This window comes from Melanotaenia boesemani, chromosome 15 (genome assembly GCF_017639745.1).
Source record: "Melanotaenia boesemani isolate fMelBoe1 chromosome 15, fMelBoe1.pri, whole genome shotgun sequence".
In the NCBI taxonomy this organism is placed as follows: Eukaryota; Metazoa; Chordata; class Actinopteri; order Atheriniformes; family Melanotaeniidae; genus Melanotaenia; species Melanotaenia boesemani.
Genome location: NC_055696.1, coordinates 13,999,444 through 14,017,640, shown reverse-complemented (window position 1 = coordinate 14,017,640; position 18,197 = coordinate 13,999,444). Strand labels below are relative to the sequence as shown.

Below are 18,197 nucleotides of genomic sequence, written 5' to 3'. Positions count from 1 at the left end.
AAACAACAATAAATAGTAGTTAACTAAGGGCAGTAAATACAATACGAACATGAGTCATTGCTGATATGCTTGTGAAGAATAAAGTGATACAGATACAATATATCTTTAACATGTTCTCAAAACGTGGTCAAGTAATGATCAAGAGTTTAAATATGACAGCTTTTTTCCAGAAGTAATTTGAGCTATCAAGTCGCTTCTACCTTTTCAAAGTCTACTTCATATTATTCACAATATTAGTACTCCTACTACTACTACTACAACAACAATAATAATAATAATAATAATAATAATAATAATAATAATAATAATAATAATAATAAAGAAATTGCAAAAAATATGTAATAATGCCAGCCCTCTTCTCCGTTCTGGTAATTCATCATTTTTAGAAACAGTTCTAATATGACAAACTCACTCTGAGCATGCGTTGCGGCTGTCCAGTGACTCCACCTTAAACCTTATCACATTTGATCACAATTTCAGTTTACAAAAGTGAGGACAAAGCAGGCCCCAGTGAGAGTACCCAGAGTGCTATATAAATACTTTTCGTATAAAACGTTTGGGACAAAAAGATTTATTGGGACAGACTGTATTGCGCACGCTCAGTACATCCTCTGGTACTTCGGTTAATGGCTGCCAGGAAGGATGAACGGATGGGCCGCGTCTTTTCACTGTGAAGCGCATCCATCCACAGGACCGTTATCTCGGGCGGTTCCGAGTTAAAATGGTCGATATACGACCAACAAGGCACTCCGAAATATTCGTCCACAGTGCTAACATCGTCCTTGTAATGTAAGTTCTCTCATTTTTGTTATTTTAAGTCTTGGTTGGTAGCAGCAGCTACTAGCTCAGGATGTCTAGCAAAACGCTGCTTGTTAGCTACGCTTCAGATGGACTCAGGCTACGGCGGTTTTTTGTTATCATGAAATAGTTTAAGTTAAGCTTTTTAAAAATGTTTATATACTTTATGTGCAACACTAGAGGCAAGTAAATGTTTCAGAAATACTTGTTGTAGTGTTGAAGTTTGTTTTGACGTTGGTAGTCAGCTGGCTAACTGACAGCAGTGCTAGCTAACTACGTTAGCTATAATTGTTGGCACTGCGCCTTCTGTCTACTCGATGCAGCTCATCACCTCCACACCGCACGTACACTCACGTTGCTGTATATTTGCATTTCTTATCTACCTACTTAACTACAGTGCCGTTGTTGGACTTTGTTAGATCTGTTGTGTTACTTTTATTTCGTTCACAATTCAGGAACATACATCCTATTATTGCGGCGAAGCTTAGAGATTTTTTTTCCCTGTCGAGACGGAGGGGTTACTAGAGTTCATGGCACGTACAGCAGTCGATGCAGCACTCGCTCATCCGTAACGTTTGCGGTGCCGGAATAACACAATATTCTGTACAACTATCTAATTTGGTGAGTCTATTAGGATTTTTTTCTATTGGAGTTTTTGTTTATTATTTGCATTTTTTCTTCACTGTTGTCGATATGATAGTACTGAAAATTGCAAACAGCATTATCTGTTATTTGTTGAACTGATGCTCTATCACATTCCGTCACTAAAACAAAAACAATACCCCCCAACACACACACACACACACATATATACACGCCCATAAAAACAAAAAGTGTCAGGTGAGTGATGGTCCTATGTATATATATCCATAATCTAAAGTTTTGTTGTTGTTATTCTAAGGCTAGCTTTCGTTTATTATGGTATTACAAAAGTCTAACTTATGTTGTAATACATTTTTAATTATTTATTTAGCTGAACCGCTATTAAGACTTGTCACTGTCTCCTAATGTGTTGGAAATTGTTATTACAAAGCATGGGGGAAAACATTATTTAAGTAATGGTAGTACAGTTTTATTCTTTATTATATGGAGGTCATGCAGTCTGACAGACTACATAATTTCACATTTACACCAGTGTTTCATAAAAAAAAAGTATAAATTTATCAATTTGGTCCAAGTACTCTCACACCATACCCCTTTCCCATGAATGGATTAGGGCAGATAAAAATACAGCAGTACACTGCCATGTTATATAATGTAGGATTCTGCAGAGTGATCTCTGTCCGGTGAATTCACAGTTATGTAAGTAATCAGGATGCTGTCCTGGTGCTGCAGGGATAATAATAAAGAGTGGAAGCTCTGAGAAGCAGTCAGGGTTTTGAAAGAATCTTGAGCTTTACATTGTTGTAAAAATAGTAGAAACTTGTTTACTAAATTGCACATTACATCTTATGGAAGCACAGCCAAGCTTAATTAACTGTGCTGTACATTGTTGGATAATTTGAAGCTATGTTTGGAAAACGATATCCTCCAGCAAAATGTCTCCTTGAGTTTGCTTCAAAGCTCAGGTGTGAAAAGTTTTTTTGCAGATTCTCAAACTCTCTCTTGTGAAGACTTAGTTTAATTACTGATGACATTACGTAATCATGTTTCACCTGTGAATTTCCAGTTTTACTGAACTCAAATCGTTGTTTAACAATGACTCATTTATTTGCAGTAAGTCTTCAAACATAAGTTTATTATTGCTTATCATGGGCAGATTTATCATAAAGGGTCAGCAGAATCTTTTAACCATACAAAAACAATCTAATCACATTTCCTTAAAGACACAGATTATCACCATGAGAAGCTTTTTGTCATTTTGACGTTTAGTTTTAGACTCATTGGTTATATTTGTTTTTTTTATGTGAAGGTAGTAGTTTGTTTTATTTACATGTTACAACAATGATAAGTCTTGATTTCATTATTGGCATGAAATCAATATTCTGCTGCTGCAATCTGTTGTAAAGGAATAAGCAATGATGCATCTGTACTGTTGTGTAATTGTTGCTGTTGCTAGCTTCTATAAAATGCTTAATGATGTGCAACTAAAATACTTGCACACTTAGGGTGGTAGAGCAGTCCTGAAGAGCAATGGCATACGTCAGGACCACCATAATCCAAATTTTTGTTCAGTGTTAAATATGTATACAGACGGAGCATACTGTCTGTCCTCTGCATTCATTTCATGCGTATTTTAGTATGTTTTCAGAGAGCTTGCAGATGCATATCCAAATGCAGCAAACAGAGCAGCTCCACCAGAAATAATTGGGGCAGGGTTGTGCTGTATAGCTTGTGTGCAACCTGTGAAAGAAACAAAGAGAAAAAGAGGAAAGAAGAGGAAAAAAAATCTAAATAATAATAGATTATACTTGTATAGCGCTTTTCAAGGCACTCAAAGTGCTTTGCATTGTTTGTTTATTTGTTTATTTTGTTTGGATCCCCATTAGCTTCCACAACTGTGGTTGCTAATCTTCCTGGGGTCCAAAATCAGCATACAATTTTACAGTTTATTAATACATAAAATATAAAATTATTCAATAACTGTAAAAAACAGCAATATACAGTAACATTATCATAATGGAGAACCATGCAGAACAAAATACTCTTTACACAATAAATAAATATCAATAGTTCATCTCTAAGAATCTCTGCTTTATAATTTTCTTAAAAATTAATAGGTTTTGGATTTGCCTAACACTGGATGGGAGTGTATTCCATTCTATAGCGGCCCTATATAAGATGGTTTTCTTCATGTAATTAGATTTTGGGCTTGGAACTATGACCATGCTGTTACTGACTTGGCGTGTCACATACTCATGACAATGACCACTGAATAATATTTTGTCTTTAAAATAATTCTGTGTGTTATTTGCCAAGACTTTATACATGAACAACATGTATTCGTGATTCATTCACTCCTCATTCATACTTGGTGATGGTAAGCTACATGTGTAACCACAGCACACTGACGGAAATGTGACGGCCTCTCCAACCTCCACCGAACATTCACACACATTCATGTACCAGCGATGCAGACACTGGAGGCAAGTAGAGTGAAGTGTCTTGCCCAAGGTCACAACTACTGATGGTATGGAGAAGCAGGATTCGAACCACCAACCTTCTGACTTGCTCAACCACCTAAGCCATGTTTGCTATTGTATATTGCTATTGAAACTAACATTGAAACCTAGATGGTAATGTGAATTTGCGTTTCAGTGGCTGTATTGCCCAACAACTATGCCAATGTAAAGAATACATGGGAGTATGTTGGTAATGATGTTAGACACGTCTGAAACAGACATACCTATTTACATACATATAGCGAACATAAATGAGGCCTTATGACTTGCCTCAAAACACATATCTATAAATGCATGAGACACTGGTGAGGGTCTCGTGTAACTGTGGCTCTGAGTATGCAAGGCTTATTGCACAAACATGTAAATGGTAAGATTGTTGTGACTTCAAAAGTTATGTGCGGACTTATAAACATTGCTTTAATGGGTATGTATGGAAGCAGTCCAAGTGTACACTATATTAAAAATAACGACTCGCCGTGGCAACAAAACAAAACTAACAAAAAACAGTCTGTTGTACAAAGATCTTTAATTTGTCAAACCTGACCTTTAAATTGCACTTTCAACTCAAAACCTGAGACATGTAGTGTACTGTCGCACTTACTTCTGATTTACCACTATAAATTGTATGCTTTGGTTTCTATGTGCAAGACAGAAACAGAAAGCCATAATATAATTTGCATGCAGTCTTCTAGATGGTTATTGACAACTAGATTTCACTATGTAAAGCATAATTATGGATGAAGCAGATCTTCACTGAAACATCTGCAATATTCCTGTGGAATGCTGGTAGTTAAAGCCTGAAATAGACTTAACTTGATGGCATTTCCTGCATTTCTTTATGATTTGAACCCAGTTGGCAGCAGAACGGTTAATGGTAGAGTTTAGTGTTTCTAACAGCCCCCAAACCTTTAAAAAGCAGAAGAGCACTACTGCGTGAACTTGTTTCTGACATTTATTTTAACAGTAAAGTTAAAGTACAATTTGGGATACAGCATCAATGATTGTTCAGATAAACCACTTACAACTTTCTATTAAACTTAGGGCTGGGTATCGCCACTAATTTCTTGAATCCATTAGATTTGATGCACAACAGCCTGATTTGATTCAGTTTTGATTAAAGCCAATTCAGTATTGATTTATTCACAGATATTTATGTAACACCAACTCTGAATATTAAAGTAAAAGAGAACTATTTTTTACAAAACACAGATACCTGGGAGTAATCAGATAATTGTAATAATCTGATATCGAGACGTCCACATTTACCAGTCGATTATCAGATTTACACGTACGTGCGTGGTGATGTCACTTCCTGTTCATTTCTAAACATTTTGGTGTTTGCTGAACATAGCGAAGTTCACTGCCTTAGTGTTAGCTGCTAATGTAAGAGGTAATAAGCTGCTAAATAGTTTATAGTGACTGTAATTCAATGCTGAATGAAAAAATCCAAATTTGGCATTATCTCAGCGAGAGAAGCTGATTTTGGGCATATAGGTTCCTTGTCACAAATGTGCACATAATCCACTAAAAACCATTTATCTTCCTTATTCTTTAAGTCTCTGATAGTTTTCCAGCCTTAATTTTAGAATTTTTATCATCTGGTGTCGAGAAACAAAGTTATTACAAGAGCTATTTTAAAAAACCATATTTGGCATTTCTGGGCAAGCGAAGATGATTTTGGACAGAAACGACACAGTTAACCTTCCAGCTGTGTATATATACTAAGATCTGCCTATCATCAGTAAGTCATGCGAGAATCACTGGAAAAGGAAATCTATAAAAAAGATCAATCTCCACGTTTTTATTAATTAAATTTGAATCGATTCAAATCGATTATTATTATTTTTTTGTTTTTACCCAGCTCAAATAAAGCTAGCAGGAAAATCCTGCGTTCACTTCTCTGTAAGTCACAGATGGAAGTTGTTTTTCTTAAATTATATGAAATCATTTGCTTTTCCATGAGTGCTTGTTTTTTCCTCATTCTTTCTGCACTCCTTCTGTCACTTCTGTTTATCCTCATTTCTTGCCCTCATCCTCTGTAACCAAAGCATATTAAATTTCCATTTTCCATTTTTTGTTTACCTTGCCTTTTTCTGTACAGAGCACCCGCTATCAACATCTCGTCTTCGTGGTCAGTTCTGCCTGTCGATCAAAGGTCATCCTGAAGCCATGGCAGTGAAGGACCGTGTAGAGGCGGTGCTCAATGTGGGTCTCCGTGTTCCCAGCATCATGCTGCTGGATGTCCTGTACCGCTGGGATGTTAGCTCCTTCTTCCAGAAAATCCAGCGCTCTAGCCTTTCCAACAACCCTCTGTTTCAGTACAAATATCTGGCGCTTTACTTGCATTATGTAGGTAAGTTCTGGTGTACAACTACCCTTTCTGTGTTAACGCCTCTCAGATAATTGGATTAGAAGAGATACATTACAGATGCTTTGTTGTACCTTCTTCACCACATAGCAGTTTTTCCTGTTTTTGCTTGATTTTTTTTCCACTCCCCCTTTAACAACTGTCTTGGCTTTTTATTTATTTTTTTCCCCTTTTAACACCAGTTGAGGTGGTGCTTTCATGTTTTTTAAGGTTTTATTGTTTTTGGTCATTTTATAATTTCTTGACTGTTGATGTTTTTGACCTATGTTTTAGTGTATTTGTAGATATACATGTTTTAAATGATTGGTGGTTGTTGTTTTATTGTTCAGCACTTTGGTCAGCAGTGTTGTGTTTAAAGTGCTCTGTAAATAAATTGGATTGGAAATTATGGCTTAGTCAGTGTCAAAAAGCTTAAAATTCTTGACTGGAAGTCTTGATGCTGGACTTGTTACTTACTTCATAGTAGTCAGTTTGGATTATTTGGCATGATGACAAGTGGCGTGTGACAAGAATCATCTGATTTACCTAGTGGTTAAAAACACACGCATGTATAAAATACAGTCATTGAATAAATGCAGCCGATTAATAAATGAGTCCGATTTGCTCATCCAGCTGTGGTATTCAGTTAGTGTGATACAGCTGTTCCAGTCAAAATGAATGTGATATTATAGTCAAATGGATTAGTAGTTCTGTTAAACACAAGCAAAAGATTTAAATGCAGCAAGCTGATTAAAAAAAAAGAGAGACAGAGAAATACCTTCATTTGGTGAACATCCGTTGGATCTTAACTGTTTCTTGGTTTCCCTTGCACAATTTTTCCACCTTCTAGTAAACATGATCCTTTGGAGAAAAAAATTCCTGTCTGTGGGTTGAAAGCGACAGGGTAGATGTCAGCTTTGTGACAGGAAAAAATTCCACCTAAATGCTGCTCAGTGAATATAGTTATTTTATTTATTTATTTATTTTTAATTAGTTTATTTTTTAGTTTTTTCTACAGTCGTAAAGACATGAAACAGAAAACCAGGTTTGAGCAACTCAAGAATAAATAAACTGTGAAGTGAAGTTTACACATCAAAGCCTCACTGCCAAGCTAGAAGAGAGGCAGTAAGCATAGCATTGTGTTTTCTTTCTCTGTATTTTTAAATGGCTGTGAGTGCTCTCAAACTTGGCTGCATTTGGTTCATGAGCCAGTACTCTTGGTATGTGCTGATGTGCACTGTGGGTGGACCAGTGGAATAAAGGGGGAGTGAGGCAGTAAAGCCAAAGTAACTGTTGCTATTCACTGAAGGGTTTCAGGGCTTGATTTTAAGTAGTAGGCTGTTGCATTGTAAGGCTGGCTGTAACATGGGCTTATTTGATTACCAATGAAAAGTAGCATAAAGCAGATACATAAGAAACATCTGTCAAATATTCATCCTGAATATATTATTTTATGATTAAAAACTTTGTGAGGTGTTTTCTTAAACAAATGCTTTTTTCTGTTAATGTCATGTGTGACTCTCTGGTTAGGTTACATCCTGAGCCTGATCCTCCTAACTCTGCCTCGTCAACACCTGGTTAAACTCTACCTGTATGTCCTTACGGCCCTGCTGCTGTTTGCTGGGCATCAAGTCTCAAGGTGCAAATGCACACACACATCTACTTTATATTACCTGTCAAAACTGAACGTTGAACCTTTACCTTAAACTTAACCTTAACCCAATTCTCACCCTGACCCTTAAACCCAGTCTCAAGCTTCAAAAATGAGTTTGGCCTGCAGAAACAAAATTTTGCACCCAACATTGAAGCCTCCATGTAGCATCTAGGTGCCCAAATTGGTTCTCAGTCATATTTGTCTTACATGGCGTTATAGGTTTCTTTTTGAGTTTGGAAGGCGTTATTCTATTAGACATATAAAAAACTAATTAATGCTAGTATGTAAAAATGTTTTATAATTTTAGGTTTTTAGTCCGTAGCTATGCAGTAGAATGTACTGTATTAATCGATATTTTCTATATAATTTAAAATTTCCCCTTAAGAAATTAATAAAGTTGATTTCCATTTGATTTCATTAACAAAAAAATGTAACTCCAGCCAGTGAGAATTTTCCCCTTTGCCAGACTTTTTTAGTTGTGTTATACAGTTTGTCAGTGTTATGTTAGCGCTCACAGTAGATGTGCCTGTGTGCTTAGCATTTTGACCTGTATTTCTCAGGGATTACGTTCGGAGTGAATTGGATTCTGGCTATGAAGGACCCGTCTACCTGGAACCTCTTTCCATGAACAGATTCACTACTGCACTCATAGGTATATTACACAAGAATGCATGATGACACTCGTGCACAATGCAAAACTTTATTTATAAGGTACACTGATGTCGGCAGAATGCATGAGATGCTGAAGTTTGTTTCTGTTTTATTTATTTTTTCATACCCAGTTTAGGTTTTAAACTTTTGAAAAACATTGAGAAAAGAAAATGGGTTCCATACATCTTTTTATACTTGTATCGCTACAGTACAGTCAATTTATGGAATGAACCTTTACTCCAGCCTGACTGACAACATGAATCTGTTCTTCTAGGATAGACTCTGACCTTGTGTTCGGGTTGTAGTCTCAACAGATCAGCGACTTAAGTTTTGTTAAAGATTTCTCAGCTGTACTTTTAAGTGTCCATTTACAGATATATCAGCTGGTCACTTTAAATAAAAGTTACTGATAATTCACAGGCAAATCTCTCTCTTCAAATGTCAGTTGGTTTAAATGGAAAAAATGTGCCGTGTCTCTGGTTTTCGAGAACTGGTTTCATCTTACTAGAGAAAAGGGACGGAGTCTTCGATGTAATAGAGTGCTGAGTTGACAGTACAGTGAAAGCCTGAGAAAGCGAAAATAACTGTTAGAAATAAACTGAGGTAGAGAGATTAAATGAACTTTTCGTATTTTACAGTTAAAAATGCAGTATGGCACTACTTTGGGATGGGTTGATAATCTGATAAAATTGTTGTGGAACTGGAAATTAACCGAACAGCACACCATTGAAAACTCTTTAAAATGCAGTTTTTTTAAATGCACGTTCTTGTGTGTACTTGCATCATCTTTCAGGCCAGCTGGTGGTGTGTACGCTGTGTTCCTGTGTGATGCAGACCAAGAGGATCTGGCTTTTTTCTGCTCACCTCCTCCCTCTCGTGGCCAGGCTGTGTCTGGTCCCACTGGAGACCATTGTCTTCATCAACAAATTTTCCATGATCTTCACAGGCCTGGAGGTCATTTACTTCCTGGCTACTAACTTACTGGTACCATATAATCTGGCTAAGACTGCATACAGGGAGCTGGCACAGGTAACAAACTATGGATTGGTTTAAACAATAAATTACCTTTTGTATAAGCTGTTGACTTTTTAGAAGATTTCAGAAACATTAGTTCTGATATTTTTCTTTATGTGGAATGTCAATAATGTTGGGTACTTTTTCTTATTTTTTATTTATTTGTCCTTTTGTAATTTTGTACTTCTCTCTTTCTCTCTCCCAGGTGGTAGAAGTGTATGGTCTTCTAGCTTTAGGCATGTCTCTGTGGAACCAGCTGGTCCTTCCAGTCCTCTTTATGTGTTTCTGGCTCCTGCTGTTTGCTCTTCAGATCTACTCCTACTTCAGCACCAGAGACCAGCCTACCTCAAGGGAGAGACTCCTTTTCCTCTTTCTTACCAGGTAAATCTAAATTTCAGACTGAGAGTCATCCGAACGTGTTTTGTTTTGATATCGGTAAACTAATATATAGACTCATTAAATGCAAAGTGAGATAGTTCAAGCATTTATTTGTTATAAATTTGATTATTATGGCTTACAGCTTATGAAAACCCAAAAATCTAAATTAGAAAATTAGAATATCACATGAAATCAATAACAAATGGATTTTGAATACAGAAATTTTGACTAACTGAAATACATAGTCTTGCATATGAACTCAGTACTTTGTTTGAGCCCCTTTTGCATGAATTACTGCCTCAATGCGGCATGGCATGGATGTTATCAGCCTGTGGCACCGCTGGGCTGTAATGGAAGACCAGGATGTTTCAGTAGTGGCCTTCAACTCTTCTGCATTGCTCAGCCTCATGTGTCTCATCTTTTTCTTGGCAATTCCCATAGATTTTTAATGGGGTTCAGGTCAGGAGAGTCTGCTGGCCAATCAAGCACAGTAATCCCTTGGTCATTGAACCAGGTGTTGGTTCTTTTGGCATTGTGAGCAGGTGCCAAGTCCTGCTGGAAAATAAAGTCAGCATCTCCAAAAAGCTTTTCTGCTGAAGGAAGCATGAAGTGCTTTAAAATCTCCTGGTAGACGGCTACGCTGAATCTGGACTTAATAAAGCACAGTGGACCAACACTGGCAGATGACACGGCTCGCAAACCAACACAGACTGTGGAAACTTCACACTTCACTTTATTGTGTGCCTCCATTCTTCTTCCAGACTCTGGGACCTTGATTTCCAAATGAGATGCAAAATTTGCCTCATCAGAAAAGAGCACTTTTGACCACAGCTCAACAGACCAGCTTATTTTTTCTTTAGCCCAGGTAAGACTCTTCTGATGTGTTTTGTTCAGGAGCGTCTTAACAAGAGGAATACTACATATGAAACCCATGTCCAGGATCTGTCTGTGTGGTGGCTTTTGAAGCACCAACTCCAGCCTCAGTCCACTCCTTGTGAAGCTCCCCCACATTTTTGAATGGCCCTTTCCTGACGATCCTCCAGGCTGCAGTCATCCCTGCTGGTTGTTCCACCTTTATCTTCCACACATTTCCCTTCCACTCAACTTTTTATTGATGTGCTTTGATACAGCACTTTGAGAGCATCCAACGTCTTTTGCAATTACCTTTCGAGGCTTTCCTTCCTCATGGAGGCTGTCAGTGATGGTTTTCTGTACAGCTGTCAGAAACCTTCCACATGATTGTGAATTCTACTGAAACAAACTGAGATCATTTTAATGCTCAAGAGTCCTTTGCAAATGTTTTGGATTAATTAGCTGATTAGTATGTGGCACTTAGAGGCTACAACACTGAACCTTTTCACAATTTTCAAATTTTCTGAGATTTAGATTTTTGGGTTTTCATAAGCTGTAAGCCATAATCATCAAAACTATAACAAATAAATGTTTGAAATATCTAATTCTGCATATAATAAGGTCTATAAAATATATTAGTTTATCTTTTTAAGTTGAATTACTGAAATAAATTAAGTTCTATATTTTTTTAGTTTCACCTGCATTGCCTTGTATAGTTTGTGTAATTAATACAAAACCTAAATCCAAATATGATATAATTTAGTACCTATTGTCTAAATATGCCACATTGTAAGGCTGCAAGTACCTATACGTCTATAATATTGCATGTAGTATTAAATTCAAAGAAAATGGTATAGGGTTGGTATATTACTATTATTTTCTAAATTATCTGCCCTTTCTTAACCTAAACACAGTTAAGCTATTTTAGGATTTATTGATTAGCAGTCAGATTTTTCTTTTTTTTTTTTTTTTTTGGCCAATACTCACTGTCCCCCTTTCTGCCCCATCCATTCTTGTGTTCTGTCCTCCAACCATGTCCTCAGTGTTGCAGAATGTTGTAGTACACCATACTCTCTCCTGGGTCTGGTTTTCACTGTCTCCTTCATCGCACTGGGAGTTCTCACTCTGTGCAAGTTCTACTTGCAAGGCTACAGAGCTTTTATGAATGACAACACCATGCACAGGTTAGTTTATACATTTGTTTCTTTCTCCAGCTTTCTCCAACTATGACATCTTCATATGTCTGCATGTTTAATAAATTCTGTTTTTCTTTCTGTGCAGAGGAATGACAGAGGGTATCACCCTGCTCATCCTTGCTGTCCAAACTGGCCTGATAGAGCTGCAGGTCATCCACCGAGCATTCCTCCTCTCCATTATCCTCTTCATTGTTGTTGCTTCCATCTTGCAGTCTATGCTGGAGATAGCTGACCCCATAGTCCTGGCTCTGGGGGCCTCCAGAGACAAGTAAGGCAAATCCACAACGTACCTTGTTTATTTCTTTCTTGCATATTCCTATTAACTCTTCAGTCAGAAACCTTAATAATTTACTGGTGTGAAATGTGCTTTTCAAGAGAGATAATGCTCTGTTTTTGGCATTTTGGCACTAAAGGTAAAGATTAACACTAGTTGACAATTTGAAAGGGCAGGCCAATGTTTTAGAGGTGGGATTGTAACCTGAATGAATTGACTTGAGTAAAATGTCCATGTTGACACAAATATACCTGTTTGCTTTCTCCTTTGCTCATTTCCTGCTGCTGTTGTAGGAGTTTATGGAAGCATTTCAGGGCGGTGTCTCTGTGCCTCTTCTTGCTGATCTTTCCAGCCTACATGGCTTATATGATCTGTCAGTTCTTCCACATGGACTTCTGGCTTCTCATTATCATCTCCTCATCAATCCTCACCTCACTGCAGGTAAAACACCAGTTCAATGATTAGTGTAGTACTCTTTTCTCTCTGGTCCAGTTCACCACTCAATGAAAAAGCCAGTATTGCCTGCTCACACACAAAGTGCTTTTTCCCATATGCACACACTCATGAACACATTTAGAGAAATTCTGCAATTCACTATATTGTCAAAGTCCACTTTAACATGTGGACATGGGGCAGATGGAGACCAGACATGCTTTGGTTTTATTTTTTCTTCTTTTGAGCACAGCAACCACACTGGTGTGTTTTTTGATATTACATGATAATGATTATGATTTTGACACAGCTTGGTCTGCAGATATACATGTTCCTTTATTCATGTTATTACAATGTGCCAAACTATGCAGCTTATGGCTCATTTAACAGTACACTTTGTGATTAGTTTTTAACTGGGTAGTAATAAAACACTGCTTTGTCACCTCTAGGTTCTTGGCACTCTGCTTATCTATGTTCTCTTCATGGTGGAGGAGTTTCGCAAGGCTCCAGTGGAAAACATGGACGAGGTCATTTACTGTGTCAATGGGACCTACAGATTGCTGGAGTTCCTGGTCTGTGTCACATGCACACACACAAACGCAGTTAAGAGAATTTCAGCTAAGGCAACATCAGGAATTTCTATCCCACTGTGATTGTTTTTTTTTCTACCTTGGCAGGTTGCAGTGTGTGTGGTGTGCTATGGCGTTTCAGAGACTGTATTTGGGGAGTGGAGTGTCATGGGCAGCACCATCATCTTGGTCCACTCATACTATAACGTCTGGCTCAGAGCCCAGCTGGGCTGGCAGAGCTTTCTGCTCAGAAGAGATGCAGTAAACAAGATCAAAAGCCTCCCCACAGCAAGTGACGCACAGCTGGAGCAGTACAATGACATCTGTGCTATCTGCTTCCAGGTATACAAAGTTTTGTGTGCTTTTTGAAGTGAAAATATAATCAAGAGCTACTATAAAGCAACACTCATGTTACATTTAATTCTTTGCAGGACATGAACAATGCTGTGATCACCCCATGCAGTCATTTCTTCCATGCTGGCTGTTTGAAGAAATGGCTGTATGTCCAGGAAACATGTCCTCTTTGTCATTCGCAACTCAAGAGCCAATCACCAACCACCAATGCTCCCAACCAAGATATCCCTGAAGCCAATCAAAGCCCTGCAGGACAGGAAGAAGCCACAGCCAATAAGGAGAAAGAATCAGTAGAGAAGGAGGGAGATGATGGACCTGCCATGTCAGCTGGAGAAACCTCGTCCTCCTTCTCCTCTACCTCTAGCATTTCCTCTGCTCCTCTGCACAATGTCACACCTCCATCATCATCTTCCTCTTGTCCCTCTCATCAGCTTGTGACTGATTCTCATCAGAACCAGTTGCCAACAGATCATCTGTCTTCATCCTCCCCCGCTGCCTCTGACAGAGCAGACATACCCGGACCTCTTTCATCTCACTCCCACAAAGTTTCCCCCTCTATCTTTTACCACTCATCTTCACAGGTACTGACCCCTTCAGAAGTGACGCCTGCTCAGTTGGAGCCCCATCCACAGCTACACTCAGTGTCCCCATCGGACAGCCAGGGGTCATCACTTTCTGACCAGTCCACCTGCCATTCTGAGGAACGTTCTCCTCCTCCATGAAGCCTGTGAGATACAAGCTGACAGGCACAGAATACATGCATGCACAAAGAAAAGCCAAACCCACAAATCAAAATACTTCATCTGCTTATCCTCTACCTGCCCAGCTTTTGGCTCTACCATCATTTGGAAAACCCAACTCGTTTATATTCCTTATGAAAGGAAAAGATTCAGGACAATGGTTACAGCTTCAGTAAATGTTATGTCAGACCTGTTGATCTAAATGTATCCAGTTGAACTCAATGGCAGTTTTGTTTTGGTTTCATGGGGAGAGATGCAGTAATTGGCAGTTCTGTCTCATGTCCACAAAGTGTGAAATCTTAAAAGTATCATGACTTTTTTTTGTTGTTGTTTTCTAGTTTTATACATTGAATTTTTCACATATATTAGCATCTCCAAAGGTCATGCTCTTGTCTCATATTACTGCCGGATATCTCATGTGCTGGTTGGTCCCTCCTGCCTTTGTTTGTGCAGCCTTTCTGTCAGTGCTGTACGTTTTGGGTTTCTCTGTTGTCCTATATGTGCCATGACTTACTGAAGATTGGATCAGAGGTTGACAACTTGGAACTATGGATGACTGATAGTTGCATTTTAAACTGTGACAAAGTCTTAACATTTCATAAAGTCTCCAAATGGTTGAGTTTGATGAACATTTCTGGTTTTCTATAATGAAAGTGGTTCTGTGTATTTGTGAATACTAAGAATTAACAGACTGAATGTTGTTCCTAGAGGCCGTCACTTGACCTGAAGCCTGGTGCTAAGCAGAGGATACATGCTGTAGTTCAGTCATTTGTTGCTGTGTAAACAAATCGGTGGGTTCAAATGGAATAGCTAATTAATTTTGTCTGTAAAGCTTTCGCTACTGTACTGCTTCAATAGTTGAATCAAACTTGTTTGGCTGGTCCCAGCAAAAGAGAAAAAAAAGCATCTCTCTTCCTCATTGCCAAAGTTTTGTAATGCTGTTACAGAAATGTTATTTTTAAGGTAATTTTTACTATACTTTATTGGACACCACAGTGCAGAAGGACTGGAAAAGCAGAGGGGAGAGGAGGGATATTAATGGTCCGTTTTGAACTTGAGCATTGTGAGAAAGTGGCGTATTTAGTCCACAGAGCGGATATGGAGCCCAAACTGCTGCTTTTTAACTGTTTTATTTATGTACTCCTCAGCATTCACCCTCCCAAGCATAGCCCACTTACATTCAGCCTACCAGGTTAGGTCAGGTTAGGTTAGGTTAGGTTAGGTTAGGCAGTGGTGATCATTGTTCATGCCAGGAGCCAATTACCTTGCTTCATTCAATCAATTCAAAGATCTGTCTTTTCCAAGAGCATTGGTACTCCTCTGCTGCTCAGTCACTTCACTCCATTAGATGTTACTACCAGCTAACTATTTTCTGTCCCCCATGTATGCTTGGGCTCCCACACACACACGCAACAAAAGGTGGCTCTTGTGCTTAGCAAATGGGGCAGGAAAGTGAAAAAATATATGTTAAGAATTGTTAAAAGACTAAAACTTGAGGATGCTGAGTTCTGACACGCTTGTATGTAGAGCTTGCACGCTGCCACTCTTCCTACAGAGTTTATTTTTGCCCGCAATGTACTCTAACCTTGCTACAAATGTTTTTTCTACCTTTTACTTTTCTTTAACTATTTTTTTGTTGTGTATTTGCACTAATGTCATTTATACTAGCGATGCTCCAAAGCTGTTCTGTGGCTGTCAGCAACCAAATACCCTCTGATGTTCGTGTAAGAGGAAACAGCCCAGCCTCTTTGTGTTTAATGTATATAAATGTTACTCTGTGTGGCATCTACATTAAACCAGAGTAGTGTTGTTACATTTATATGATCAGGGCATGAATTCCTCATGGCTTCTTATCATGTGGCTGAGAAGCAATGGGGAAAGCAAGCTCTCTGATCCAAGCACAGTCAGTGTTACGGCTTCTCCAGTCTGTATGACGCGTCTTTGAGCTGGTGTGATCACTCCGGTGCCCTCTTATGTTAGGAGTGGGATTAGCATGGCGCTGTAGGACTGGAGTTGTACTAGTTAACCATTAACAGTATTACTTATTACCACTATTACTAAAGGTCTTATTATGAATGACTTTTTTTTTCCCCCTTGACTTTAGAAAGCATTGGCTGCAGGGCTGAGAATGAATACATGAACAATGTAGGATCAAACCTGGCCAATGCTGTTGTGTGTTTAATTTTTTTTCAGATAAAATGTAGTTTGTATTTTGCACATGTTCCTCTGTAAGGTGAACATAAGAATTTTCTGTATACAACTTTTTTCTGTTAACTTTTTTCCATAGACTTTGATTTAAAATGAAGTGTCTGAAATGGGTTCAGATGTCTGAACAGCTTCATAGACTTTTTTTTTTTACCTTTTCGACTGTCATCACTTGAAAGAGAAAATGTGGAGGTGACTATTGATGATCGTTGGCAGCTGTATGTGAATTTGCATTGTAGTATTAAATGATAATCAGTGTGGAAGCTCAGCCGTTGAGTCCACGTGTATTTACTCTACTTTTACCGCATATTGGGAATGTTAGTTACTCATCAAATGATGACCTGACAGTTTTTATCTCTTCATACTGTCTGTGACAGTTGAACATTAAATAATTTTCAGATACTCTTCTAAGTTCAGTATTTAGTCCAGCGTTGACAACTTTACTTTAAAACATATTGAAACTTCATATTTGCATTCTGCTGTTATCTGAAATTTGAATTGCAAAGTAAGCTTTTATAGCAAATTCATCAGTGAATGTTTAGCCGGTTTGTCTGTAAACTCTTGTGCCAATAGATTCATAAAGTATAATTCCTGCTCCTTTAGTGAACAGTAGTGTGTTAAGATTCCAAAACATTAGTTATGCACAGTTCATATCAGTTTAATCTTTCATTTCAGTTCCTCCTGATTTACTTGCAAATTAGTGGCAGAGAAAGTTACATGACTACAGTGGACAAATATTCAGGTATTCTGTTGTAATAATAACTGATAAGTTTTTATTTTAAAACAGTTTTGCCTGCATTTAAGTAACGAGGAGAAACTATAACCTGGTTTTGGCCTCTAATAGCAAAAATCTTGGAATTCAACCTCATTTGAAATAGTGACTTTAGTTTTATATTACTTTGCAAATTCTTTGTGAAATTCAAATTTTAGAAGTGCAAGTAGATGTTGAAACTGTATCTGTGGTTGTCAGCATTCTTCTAAACGCATTATAATTCCTGAATGCATTTTTCACACAGCTGCCCAATGCTTCTGTCTCTGACTGATGTTTTGAGAATGATCACATTCAAGGCTGCTCTCTGAGACTCTTTACAAATTTTATTTTATTTTATTTTATTTTATTTTATTTTGTTTTATTTTATTTTATTTTATTTTATTTTATTTTATTTTATTTTATTTTATTTTATTTTATTTTATTTTATTTTGTACATGCAGATGTAGGACCTTCTCTGTGAAACCTGGTTCTAAATGCCAGTTATATCCTATTAAAATGTACCACAAATGGTTTTGAACTGGATTCCTGGCATTGCCTTGGTTATTTTACAGAATAGTGAATGTCAAATAAATGAATCATCCACTCTGGTAACTCTCTGATCTTTATTATTCCTTGAATAATAAGCATGTTAGCATGTGTAGCTTAGCACTCTTGTAGACAAGAAGACAATGAAGAATTTACATTTAATTATAAGTTGTAAGTATTTAGATTGAATGATACCATGCTGTATTAAATAAATTATATTAATGAGTAACAGCATTTTAGCCAAATATGATAATTTTAAGGTATTGTATGAAACAATGCAGACCCTATTTATAAAATTATTGTTAAAATGATCG

General features: G+C 37.6%; 1 protein-coding gene across 1 annotated transcript; it reads left to right on the top strand.

The window, feature by feature from the left end:
• Positions 1 to 494: 494 nt before the first annotated feature.
• LOC121654186 (RING finger protein 145-like) lies at positions 495 to 17,945 on the top strand. Its single transcript, XM_042008193.1, has 12 exons — positions 495 to 789; positions 6,022 to 6,273; positions 7,798 to 7,906; positions 8,482 to 8,573; positions 9,366 to 9,601; positions 9,792 to 9,967; positions 11,860 to 12,000; positions 12,098 to 12,280; positions 12,580 to 12,727; positions 13,168 to 13,290; positions 13,396 to 13,629; positions 13,719 to 17,945. Exons 2-12 carry the CDS (start codon positions 6,090 to 6,092, stop codon positions 14,361 to 14,363), a joined length of 2,271 nt encoding a protein of 756 aa, XP_041864127.1. The 5' UTR covers positions 495 to 789; positions 6,022 to 6,089; the 3' UTR covers positions 14,364 to 17,945.
• Positions 17,946 to 18,197: the final 252 nt, after the last annotated feature.